At 36.6% G+C, this 12,300-nt stretch overlaps 3 protein-coding genes across 3 annotated transcripts in view; 2 read left to right on the top strand and 1 right to left on the bottom strand.

Moving 5' to 3' along the window:
• LOC101314936 (transcription factor bHLH128-like) overlaps nt 1-821 on the top strand; it is a 7,861-nt gene extending 7,040 nt beyond the window's left edge. Inside the window, exon 6 of the mRNA XM_004296662.1 lies at nt 507-821. Within this exon, the coding sequence (XP_004296710.1) occupies nt 507-560 (54 nt within the window). The 3' untranslated portion in view covers nt 561-821. The remainder of the gene's footprint in view (nt 1-506) is intronic.
• A 1,885-nt stretch (nt 822-2,706) lies between these two features.
• Nucleotides 2,707-6,373, top strand: LOC101314647 (ras-related protein RABA5e-like). Its single transcript, XM_004296661.1, has 2 exons — nt 2,707-3,209; nt 5,580-6,373. Exons 1-2 carry the CDS (start codon nt 2,870-2,872, stop codon nt 5,900-5,902), a joined length of 663 nt encoding a protein of 220 aa, XP_004296709.1. The 5' UTR covers nt 2,707-2,869; the 3' UTR covers nt 5,903-6,373.
• A 131-nt stretch (nt 6,374-6,504) lies between these two features.
• LOC101314363 (pirin-like protein-like) lies at nt 6,505-9,797 on the bottom strand. The gene is made up of 6 exons (XM_004296660.1): nt 9,515-9,797; nt 9,332-9,381; nt 9,161-9,228; nt 8,977-9,039; nt 8,681-8,784; nt 6,505-7,614 (listed from the first exon to the last, which is right to left on the bottom strand). The coding sequence occupies exons 1-6, from the start codon at nt 9,751-9,753 to the stop codon at nt 7,140-7,142; spliced, it is 999 nt and encodes a 332-aa protein (XP_004296708.1). The 5' UTR covers nt 9,754-9,797; the 3' UTR covers nt 6,505-7,139.
• Nucleotides 9,798-12,300: the final 2,503 nt, after the last annotated feature.

Genomic DNA, 12,300 nt, shown 5'->3' with positions numbered 1-12,300 from the left:
AAAGCGCTTCTTCTAGAAGCTTTGTCAAGTCATTCTTGAGTAAGCACGAAAAGTTCTTCCATAAATAAAAAGGGTGTTTCTGGTAAATCCACTATGAACTCGTTTAGTGCATGTACTCGTGGGAGTGTTTGTGTGGGTTTAAAGCTTGAAATCATCTCGAAAGATAATCTCTGATATCTGTTTTCAAAATGATTTTCAGAACAAGTGTTTTAGAACATGGTTCCATACTTCCATTTATCAGTTCAGAAACTATGTATTTATGATTTTAATAAAAAGATAATGATAACTTATGAAAAATAAGCCTGTAATGTACTTAAGAGCAGGCCAAATGAGTGTAAGTTGATATATCAAATGAAGTTTGGATTGCCTCTGCCAAAGAAAATGATAAATGAGCATTCAGACATCGAATGAGGATTTTTGTATTTATGAGCTTTGTATGTACACCCATTTATGCTTTCCTCAAGTAACTTTTATATCATCTGTTCTAATTTTCCCGCATCTGGCAGAATCTTTACAAAGATCTTGAAGGCTGCACTTGCGGGTGCAAACCATCCACGTAACATTACCTAATGACAGTGAAGAATTAGAATAAGGGAGCTACAAAGGCCCAGAGTTAAAATGGTTCAAGAAGGTAGAAGGGGCCAAAGCTAGACTAGTTTGTTGCATGCATTATCACGTTAGACTGCATAATTTCTTATGTAGAAATGTAGATTCAAACGTTTAGGACAACAATTGTCCTTGCATATTTTGTAGTGATTTATATCTTCTTTGTACCATTGGAAAAAGGTTGTACATAATGAAGCAACTATTGTTTTTGTGGCTCATCAAGGTAGTCAAATTTTGTTGCGCATCGTCTTGCTTCTCTCGGTCATTCTAGTTCTTCTCCACTGATCTGGTCTAACTGTCTTTCCCTTTCAATGTCCCAACCTTCCATTTGGGTAAGCAGGGAAGGGGAGTTTCTAGAGGTTTTCTGTTGTAGTTTCTGTTTGTTACTTTTGTAATCGAAAACGGAAAAAATGGAAGTCGACTTTGTTAATTCGTTTCAGCCATTTATTGTGTATTCAGTTCATTCACCTTCCATTGGTCGCACCGGGTGCAAGTGTCATATTCTCTAACCTTTATCGTCTTTTTGTATCGTGGATACAGATCAATGTTTTAAAATGCCTTTTGAAGCGTATTCGAGGGAGCCATCCTAACTCGAAGCGCATTCGAGGGAGGCAGGGAGCATCGTTGAAGTGTAAATTTAGTTGAAATGTTACAGCTTTCAACCATATAGGGCTGCTTGAGGCGTGCAAATCACGGAAGAAGAAATCATGCATCTGTTTTAATCTGTGAAATTTCACACTATACTAGCTTACATACAATGTTAAATTGCTGACTTGTCTGTTAAAAATTACAATATCTTTAACGGTCACCTCAGTATTCTAATAGAAACAAAATTGCCAGAAAGACCATTTGGATGAAAAATCGTGACTTTAAGGATCATACAGATAAAATAAAACCAAAAAGACTGAACAGATGTCGATTTCAAACCATAAGGATTAAACAAAATTCAATTCTTAAGTAAATTAATCGTTATTTTTAGAGTAAAAACCTATAATGGTACCTGAACTATTGTGAAAGGTATTTTTTGGTACCTACGATTTTTTTTTCTACTTGAAATGGTACCTCAATTATTGCTCTGTACCTGGTATGATACCTCCGTTAGTCTTTTCGTTAATGTTGCCTACGTGGCATATATTTAAATGGTATAAATACCCAAAATGGTATCTAAGCTATTGCGAAATGGATTTTTCGATACTTATATATATATTTTTTTTACCTCAAATGACACCCATTATTTGATTATGATCGATAGGTAAACCGTAAACGAGCGGATGTATACTAATTAAATTAATAAACAAATTACCACTATAATTCTTAAATACATTATATTTTCCTTTAAAAACATAATATTTATATCTATTATTTCTCTTATAAGCAATTTGCTTATAAATAATTAGAATTATATTACGTTGTTACTCTATATTGGACTTTCGTTATAATTAGAACAAAGTTGTAGACCTATTTTTATGTAAAGAAATATTTATGGATAAAATACTAATAATATGTTTTTGAGTTTAATTAGTATATTTTTTTGCTAATTTACATATATATATATATAGGGGCAATTTTTATTTGGAGTGAAAAAGTTTATAGGTACCAAAAAATGTCTTTCATAGTGATTTAACGGAAAAATTAACGAAGGTACCATATCAGGTAACAAATTAATACTTGAGGTACCATTTCCAGTAAATAAAATTTGTATGTTCCAATAGTTCAAGTACCATTTTAAGCTTTTACCCTTATTTTTATTTGAGTTATGAGTTCCCTATTTCAACGTAGAACATAAGATAATTACTTCTAAAATATACTTGTTTTTAAAAACTTTATGAAAAAAATGCTTCCCCGTTTTCAAACACTGCGCATTTTATGTACCCACATCCGACCAATGCCGGATTTATCTTTGGACTCTTGACACTAATGTGATACTTAAAAACATCTACATTAATCTCTCAACATTATCTGAGCACTTTACCCTGGCCGCCATTTATGATTAACTGTTACCTCTATCGCAGTATCGGCAATAGCAAATCTATTTGTGACGAAAAGCAGAGAATATAAATTCGAAAATTAAAAATAAAGAAAAAGAAAATCGAAAAGGAAGGCACTACATGCGCAGTATGTCGTCTGCCAGCTCAATACATCATCATTCCTTTGCATTTCCATCTCTTCCCATCCCTGTCTCCTCGGCTCTGCTTTTCCCACGTTCTTGAATTCACTTGAACCCAGAAAACCCACAACTTAGAAGAAAGCTAGCTAACACGACATGTCGTCTTCAGACGAGGAGGGATCAGGGGAGGAGTACCTCTTCAAGATCGTCATCATCGGCGACTCTGCCGTCGGGAAATCCAACTTGCTCTCTCGCTACGCCCGGAACGAGTTCAGCGCGCACTCCAAGGCCACTATAGGAGTGGAGTTTCAGACCCAGAGCATGGAAATCGACGGCAAAGAAGTCAAGGCTCAGATTTGGGACACTGCCGGCCAAGAACGCTTCAGGGCCGTCACCTCTGCTTACTACCGCGGCGCCGTCGGAGCTCTCATTGTGTATGATATCACTCGCCGGACAACGTTTGAGAGTGTCGGTCGTTGGCTTGATGAGCTCAAGAGTAAGTTATTAACTGTTTGCTTTTGATTGTGAGTTTTGTTTTTATGTTATGTCGGATTTGGGTTCAGTTGACTGCGACTCTAGATCTAAGCTTATGATTAAAAATTCAAATGTTTCTAGACTGTATGATTATGACACTATGTATGTGTTTTTAGTAGGTTCCGGTATCTGTTAGGTGTTAACAAGTCTGTTGATTCGGTTATAGAGTCGAAATTTTAGGCGCGTATGGTGGATATTTGTTATTCTATCTCAAGATTGGGGCTTGATAAACATAAAAACAAATTCCCAAATGAAAAATGCATGTAGGAGGTCATCAGAGGTTCTGCATTAAGTAATGTGGAACAGTACAAAAGCTTGCATGAAGCTCGAGGGACTATGTTGAGTCTGGTTTTAAACGACTGAGGAGATGTTTGGCTGATTATAGCAACAGAGATATAACAGCTTTGATCATCTGAATTAATTTGTCAAAGAGCAAATGTTTGGTGAGCAAAGATATGGTCCTTAAATAATTTTATTTTTATTTTTATTTTGATTTAGGTAGCCTTGTTAGTGTCTTTGAAGTTGTCGACTTGTATAGAATTTTCCTGTGTATATATTCTCCTCTTTACCTTTTTTCTGTTCTTTCGATTTCGTTTCTCTTGAAAAGTTGTTCCCGTAAGAAAAGAAAGGAAAAGAAAACTGACAATCACGTTTCATTGGTGACATACAGTACTAATTTCCGATCACTTCCTTCTAGTAACTGAAAGTGTTCTATGTCCATGATGACAACTCTTTATATCGTCTTTCTTCCTTTTTCTTTTTTCTCAGCAATGAATTCTTTGGCTAACACTGGTCTTTTTAATTTGTTTTTGTCGCAAGCTCTATAATGAACTCAGGTCTTTTTCTTGTCAGCTTATCTTCGTAGTGGTTATAATTCATGAATAATGAATTATTCATCAGCATTAAAACTGTTATCTAGAGTTGGATTTATTTATTGTTTATTTTTTAGTTCCCTGTATAGACTACAAGGCTAAGTGCATTGTGCCTGTATAGACTACAAGGCTAAGTGTATAGTGCCTGACTGCCTGTACTAAATTTCCTTTTGAGTGTGTTGCTTTGTTTTCTTTTATGCATTAACCTTGAGTCTTTGGTTACTACCAGCCGGTTATTTATTTTTATTCATCAGGCTTGAGACTTGGGGTTCCACTGATAGATCAAATTGTGCAAAAGGCATGGCCATGAAAATAAAAGAAGAAGGGATATGAAATGTTTGAGCAAAGATAAAGAATGATTCCTAAAGTCCTGTGCCAATATAACTGATTGTGCATGCTTTTTCCTATATCCTGAAACAGTAGAGCGATAAGGATTTTGCCAAACCATTTTTACCTATGATTTGAGATCTAGTAATTAAAAATCATAAATCTTAAAAACATTAGATGTCTCATAAAACCAGATCTTTGGCACCCTAAGGATTGTACTGCTGGCAACTGATAAAGTTTCTCGTCTTCTTATGAAAAAAATAGGATTGAATTCTGCCTTAACAGGAATATAAGGGGTTTAGAGATAGAAGAGGGTGCCATTTGATGGTTCGATTATAGAGTCAATGGCCCGCCGATGGACCTATAATTTTTAGCAACAGAAAAGAGGTGTTTCACGTCACCACAAAACATTTGTTTTGTACCTTGTCAGTCTTGACTTTGCTATGGTCTGGACTCGGGACATTCATTCAGAAGCGCCGATTTCAAAGGGAGGACTCTTATTAGAGTTAGCCAGGGTAGCAAAGTGGGGTTTGTTCACAGACTCTGGAAAGACTCTTATTTCTCGTTTTTATTGTTGGAGTGAAGAAGAAATGGAAGGTTTGTACTTCACTTGTTGGGCCTATGGGATTGCCAGTGACAACTCCCCTCAATGCACACATTGCTGTCACATTAAATGTATTACTAGCTAGGGGGCATGATATTGCCATCCACAACTCTGCGTAATTAACTGGTAGTTGTGTCACAATGAATATATGATTAGCTCGGGTAAGTTCTATTGTAGTAAAAAATGATGCATTTGTGTAAGAAATGCCTGGGTTCTGTAATATGTTTAAACCTCACTTTTTATTTAACTTCAATTATGCTAACTGACACTGATTGGAGAAAAATTGACTATCTGATTGTATAGATAGTTCAATTTTTTTTCCTGTCAAACGATAGTATCAATTTGTTTGACTGATTGTATTTACATCCTTATTCTGTTGGCACTATTTTCTTCTCAAGGATTAAGTTCAGTTGTCATAGCATACAATTTGTGTTTTTAACTTAAAAAGTTTTTTTTGTTTTTTTTTTTTGTTTTTCCTCTCCTGGTGTTCTACATACTAATATATGATTTGATGATAATAATCATGCAGCTCATTCAGATACTACAATGGCGATGATGCTAGTGGGGAACAAATGTGATTTGGAGAATATTAGGAATGTGAGTGTTGAAGAAGGTAAAAGCCTTGCTGAAGCTGAAGGGATGTTCTTCATGGAGACTTCTGCATTAGACTCGACCAATGTTGATAAGGCTTTTGAGCTTGTTATTCGAGAAATATATAGCACCGTGAGCCGAAAGGTCTTGAATTCAGACACTTACAAAGCAGAGTTATCTGTGAACAGAGTAAGCCTGGTTAGTAATGGGGCAGAAGGATCGAAGAAATCCCAGGGCTACTTTTCTTGCTGTTCCCGTTAATATGGTTTACATCGCAACCATGAGTTTATGACATTAGCACTTGAGTCATTTCCAAAGGTTGGTTATTCAATTTGGTTCATTAATTCGATTGTTTGTTTAGTACAAGTCAATATTATAGAAAGAAAAAAAAATTATTCGCATCCAGTCAAGTAAAGAGAACAAAAAAACATAGCCAAATTTCATATTCTGATACAAGACATGTAACTGCTACCAAAAAGAAAACGTAGCAGACACCCATTTTCATGTAACTGCTACCAAAAAGAAAACGTAGCAGACACCCATTTTCCTTTGTGTGATTGTATTTGGATAGCATATTATTAAATTAAGCACCTATGTTCAAGAACTTTCTTGTTTCTCCCCAAGTTGTATGTTATTTTCATTGAATTGAAGAACAGGGACAACATTATTATTCTGATAAGAGATGCAACTTTTTTATTCAGAATGAAAAATATTTTAGTTTATCTAATTTTTTACATGGTCTGAATCATCTTTTATTGCAAGGATATATTCAGTTATCTATTCTCTCTTGAAAGGTTTACTTTCCTCTATACCTTTTGAAAATTAATCCCTATCCATTTCAATTGATTTGGCCATTTAAGAGTGGATTGAAGTTGCTTTTAGTAAATGGAGATAGCACTTGGGTTGCTTGTGTTGTGCCTATACCAATAATACCTCATTTCCCTTCTCACCATGCCTCAGTATCAACCCAAATACAGTGGATTTAGCAATAACATTGTAGGTGGAGATAATCTTTGCTGGTTGTAGATATGAATAGGAATCCAACTCACAGAAAAAAGACCAATCCTACCACCATTTCCATCACCATCAATAGCAATGGAAAAGAAATCACCAAAACACTTACAAGGTAATGATAACCAAATCAAATTCCAACCATAAAACTACCACATAAAGCATATTAAAAAGAAAAAGAAGCATGCCACAGATACATCTTGTTGAAAAAAAATAGAAAAGAAAAGATCAACTTAGATAAGCTGACCCATCATGACTTTGGTGATGAGCAAATATCAGCTCTGAATCTTCTAGAATCTTTTTATCCCAATGTCAATGAAATCCTTCTTTCCACTACTAACACTGGTTCATATGGATGGAGATAGTCACAGACACTGATAAAGACTATTATAGTTGATTCATCTTATTCTTCTATGTCCCCTCAATCTTTTCTTCTAGAACATAAGGGGTGAATCATTTTCTTTCTTTTTGGGGTTGCTGATCACAATCATTGAGAGCTCCAAGACTTGGCACTTTCAAACCCATTCTGGCCATAATGATAGTCTCTAATGGTCTGTTCAATTTCAGCTTGTGTGTTCATCACAAAAGGCCCATGCTGAACCACTGGTTCATTTATTGGCTGGCCTCCGATCAACACAAACCTCAGCAGCTCTGATGACTTGTTGCACACGCTTATGCCATCTCCAGGACCCAAAACCAGAATATGATGAGCTGATGCATGCGCTGACCCAAAAACCCCTTCTCCATCAATAATGTAGACAAAGGAAGTCCAACCTTCTGGGATGCTTTGATGCAAAATTGCTTTAGGCTTAAGGGTGAAGTCAAAGTAAAATGTTGGTGTTCGGGTATAAACAGGAGAGCTCACTCCCATTGTTTCTCCTGCTATCACTCGAACTTGAACTCCATCTTTCTCTGCCTGCTTTATCTCCTTGCTTAGGAGTTCTTGGTATCTAGGCTCAACCCTGCAAATAAGGTTATTTATCCAATTTATTAGAGAATTATAAAGTCATTTGCTTAAAAGATGCTGTCTCCATCAAAGCCAGTCATAAATTAAAAATCAAAAGCATGTCAATCAAGATACTATGTTCTATATGTTGGAATCATTGTTTGTTGGATAAATTAGGCAAGCTCTTTACATCATTCCTTGATAAATCGAAGTCAGAACTAACTTGCAAAGATGTGATTTGTACCACTAAACTAATGATAACAGACACTTCTAAATTTTTAAGTTCCCAGATTTGTTGGTCAGCATACAAAACCAGGCTTGGTGGGCCAGCAACATGTAGAGCATTATTTGGGTCAACGGCACCAATATGAACATGAAACTAATATGGAACTTATACAATTAATATATTATGGAAGGCTACAAAAGATTCCGAGCAGATCCAGTTTAAAAGACGCAATACAAAACAACAGATATAGAAACTTGCAAGAAGATAACGTTAAAATTCAGAACTCTTTCTGCAAAAACTATAATTTCGAACACTAAACATCTCTATGTTCTTATTTTAAAAAGAAAGACTGGATGCAACGAACTCTCATTCTAATCACCTACATTCCGCAAATCCAGTTGCTGAATCCACTCATATGTATTCCAGAAACAGCCTTAACCCTTCATTTTTTATTTTTTTTTAAGGGAACACCAATAGGTGCGAAAGGAGATTAACTGGGGAGATAATACAAAGATAAAGCACAGTTATATAGCTGCGAGACTCAAGAAATATCTATATTCAGATATTGATGTTGAATATTTTGTTGCTTTTTAATAGTCAGAGTCCTCCAAGAAAGCTAATGGAACACTATCATCTAAGGAACAAGTCAGCCATGGCAGGCCACTTCTTGGAGCTACTCATTGTCAATTCGCCAAGACTAAATATTGATTGATTAAATAATCACAATGTGGTTAATTATGAAATAAAAGATAATTAGAAGACTGGTGGAAATTGGAAAGAGTAGAATGGCATATTCTCACACATAGTAAAAAAAGAGAGGGGCTAATAGGAACTAGGAGAATGAGAAAAATCATACATTTTATCTTTGCGGGCTAAATTGATCCAAAGCTGCAAACCATTGTTGCGTCCTGCTCCTGCAGGCATCTCAGAGTGAACTATGCCCCTGCCTGCTGTCATCCACTGCCCCAAAATCATATGAAATAAAGTTCAATACATATGTAACCAGTAGTAAAAAAGTATGATTTAGTATGTGAGGAGTCATATTTAAGCACAGTTGTCTATAGTTTGTCTATGCAACCAATGATCTAGAAGAATTACTTGACGGATTCTTTTGACTGGTAATAAAGAATTACAGCTAGTAGCTCTAATTACCTGTACATCTCCAACTCCAATTGTACCCTTGTGCCCTGCAAAGTCTTGGTGAGTGATGCCTCCCTGGGGATATAACAAACACAATTTGAGAACCTCATCAAGCTCAAAAACACAAAAAGGAAGTAGGTTGCTTAATGAAAACACGACGAGTACTGCTAGAGATTCGGAATTCAATAGAATATACCTGTAGCACATATGTGACAGTCTCGAACCCTCTATGTGGATGATCCGGAAATCCGGCAGGAGGGGACACTGCAGTAATGAACAGATCAAAAACACAATCAACTAAGTAATGTCAACGCGTAAATAAGTTTTATAATACATGAGGCAACATAATGGGAGCAGTTCTTTATACCTGAAAAGTCATCTAGCATGAGAAACGGATCCAGGTTCCTCAACTCAGAGCTGAAAAATAAAATCCCCAGGAAAACACAAGCATTTAATCCACAAACCAAATCAAAACCCAGATACCAAAACATTGAGAAAACAAAAACCCAACATCAAAATCCCAACAAAGAAAGAAAGTACAGTAATTTACATTCCAATGGCTCTTCTGACAACAGCTCCATCACCCTCGCTCTGGGACTTGGCCAGGACCTTCTTGACCACCATTCTAGGTGTGCTGAAAGAAGGGGATTGATCTGAACCAGACATGGTGTGGTTTCTGATGAAGAAAGGGGCTCTAAAACTTAAATGGTTCTTGCTTCTGTTGGTGGTGGTTTTTACAGTGAAGAGCAAGCTATTGTGTGCAAAATTTGCTAGAGCTCTCAAACGCATAAAGCTCTTGTTGGTGTAAATGTAAATGCCTTTTGGTGTGGAAGCGTGTCTCTATAACTGCCATGGTGATCATATATATATATATATATATATATATATTATATATATAACGAATTCGGTGAGAGTGTCTGGTGTGAATAAGGAAAAGGGGGAGAGTCTCAGTTTGGGTTGGTTTGGGATGATGACTGGGTCGGTCTGTCCGATACAGCAAACGAGTTGGAGGCGTGGGGAAGTAGGGAGGGACGTGGGACCCACAAATTGTCCTAGTTGGACCAATCATATTTGTGATGTCAAGCTATTCTCATCATGATGTCAAGGTGCATGTGTGGTTTTGACCTGGAGATTCAATGATCCATGCTCTCATCATGACCATCATCATTCATCATCACCATCATCGTTCTGATGCGGAAGCGGCCGAAGGGCTCCACATATCCCATAGGGTCTAATAATGTTGATATTTCCCCCATTTTAACCACTTGGTAGAGAAACAAGTACGAAGTTTTACACAAAAGATATCGGCATTAATGTGTGTGGTATTATTTTTTATAAACCAAAGATGACACTTTCACGTTTCCAATGTGGAATTCCAAATGACTCGTATCTAAACCACATTTTTCTAATAATCTCCACCTGGCGTGATTTGAGTCATCTACAACTGTCTCACGACCCAAATTCCAATAGCTTAACCTTGGTCACAACCAGCTAAATCTTGAGATCCCAATCCAAACGAGATTGCAACTTGAGCTCCACCAAACGAGATCCCAATCTTGAGCTCTACCAAATTGCAACTCGATCGTACGAGACACCCAGCTCACGGGTCCCACACACATGGGTCCAATAATGCCGAGACCCCCCCCCCCCACTTTAGCCACCCGGTGGAGACTGGTATGGGGTTTCAACATTCTTTATCATGTACCGGTCTTCCAGTTTCTTCCACAACTCCTTTGCCAAAGTCTCCCTCATGATAAAGAATTTCACATCCTTCCACTTATTAATCTCCTTCCATTGGGCCTCACTCATATTTGCTAGTTTGTCTTCATCAAGAGCTATATCAAATCCTTGTTGACAGAAGACATCCATCATCTCACACTACCACATGCCAAAATTATTTTTTCTCAAACTTCTCAACTTCAAATTTGGCAATGCCAATTGATGGCTTAGCATGTGAAGAACCCAAACTTGAAGGCGACTCGGTCCCTTTCTTTTTATTTTCGTCAACAATGTCGTCAACCATGATTTCCAATTAATAATCAACTTCCAGTTCAGAACAAAGATGTCAGTTTAGTATGCTGAAGCGTAAACAAACTCCATATTGATGGGAACGAATAAAAGAAGAGAAAATGACAACCCACTACCACAGACAGTTGCAAAACACAAAAAAACCACCTTGCAACAGATTTAAACAAATAAGGACATAAGCCCAAGCCCATAATGTATAGTCTCACGTCCAGTCAGCAATTTTTACGCAAAATACCAAAAAAACCAATATTTTCTAAAATAACTACAAACCTGCCACTGCCTCCACCGAACAGACCCGACTGCCTAAATCCCACACTTCTCCACCATTTCCATTCAAAACAACGATTCTCTCTCAAAATCCCAAGCCCTAAATCACAGTAGCAGAAAGATTCGTCCCAAAATTCCCCACCATTTCCATTCGAAACACCGATTCTCCACAGTAGCAGATCGACACTGTCACCGATTTAGGTACTTGTTCAATCTTCTATGGCTTCTGCATGTCTGAGATTAAGTTTTTAGCTTCGCGATTTCTATGAATTTGAACTCGATTTCATGGATTGGCTTTGTGTTTGTGTATTTCGTTTAGATTTGTTGTTATTTGAACTTGAAATCACGATTTCGTAATCGAGCAGTAGCACTGAGTTTATAAGAATCCGAAATTCATGTTTTACAGTGCTTTTGGAGGCAGTAGCAGTTTATAGATTTGATTAATGGAGGAACATGGGTCTGCAATGATACTAATGAGCCAAAAAGAAACAAAGGTGGCAAACGATATACAGGTAATTCTCTATGCACATGCTCATTTGTAATATCTCTGCTACTGTATTTGTATCATGAGTTCTCTATTTATTGAGTGTTTTGCAACTGAGAATATGTTTTGAATTGTCTAGACTAGTTATATGAATGCTATTACACATGCTAAAGTAAAATTAAAACTGCTACTGTTTCAATTGTTTCCTGTTAACTTGATCATGCTCATGCTACTGTTAAAGTAATATCTCTGCTACTGTATAATGAGTTATCTATGTATTAGGTGTTCTGCAATTAAGAATATGTCTTGAATTGTCTAGACTAGTTATATGTATGCTACTACACCTGCTAAAGTAAATTTAAACTGCTATTGTTTCAATTGTTTCCTGCTAACTTGATCATGCTCATGCTACTAGGGAAAAGAAGAAATATATCTGCTATTGTTACATGAGTTTGTTTAATTATGATTTTCTTGCTACTGTGCACAGGTGCAAAATGATATGAATACCAATCCGAAAGGGAAGCGATATAAGACTCTAGCGCGTAGAAAAAAAGTTG

Source organism: Fragaria vesca, linkage group LG4 (genome assembly GCF_000184155.1).
Source record: "Fragaria vesca subsp. vesca linkage group LG4, FraVesHawaii_1.0, whole genome shotgun sequence".
In the NCBI taxonomy this organism is placed as follows: Eukaryota; Viridiplantae; Streptophyta; class Magnoliopsida; order Rosales; family Rosaceae; genus Fragaria; species Fragaria vesca.
The sequence above is the reverse complement of the archived record's forward strand: the minus strand, read 5'-3'. Positions and strand labels throughout refer to the sequence as shown.

Bases quoted from the DNA above. Each gene is read 5' to 3' on its own strand.
- LOC101314647 (XM_004296661.1), top strand. From the start codon at position 2,870: ATGTCGTCTTCAGACGAGGAGGGATCAGGGGAGGAGTACCTCTTCAAG. The intron at 3,210-5,579 runs GTAAGTTATTAA...ATAATCATGCAG, and splicing joins TTGGCTTGATGAGCTCAAGA to CTCATTCAGATACTACAATG.
- LOC101314363 (XM_004296660.1), bottom strand. From the start codon at position 9,753: ATGCGTTTGAGAGCTCTAGCAAATTTTGCACACAATAGCTTGCTCTTC. The intron at 9,382-9,514 runs GTAAATTACTGT...TTTATTTTTCAG, and splicing joins GTCAGAAGAGCCATTGGAAT to CTCTGAGTTGAGGAACCTGG. The intron at 8,785-8,976 runs GTAATTAGAGCT...ATTTTGGGGCAG, and splicing joins TTGGAGTTGGAGATGTACAG to TGGATGACAGCAGGCAGGGG.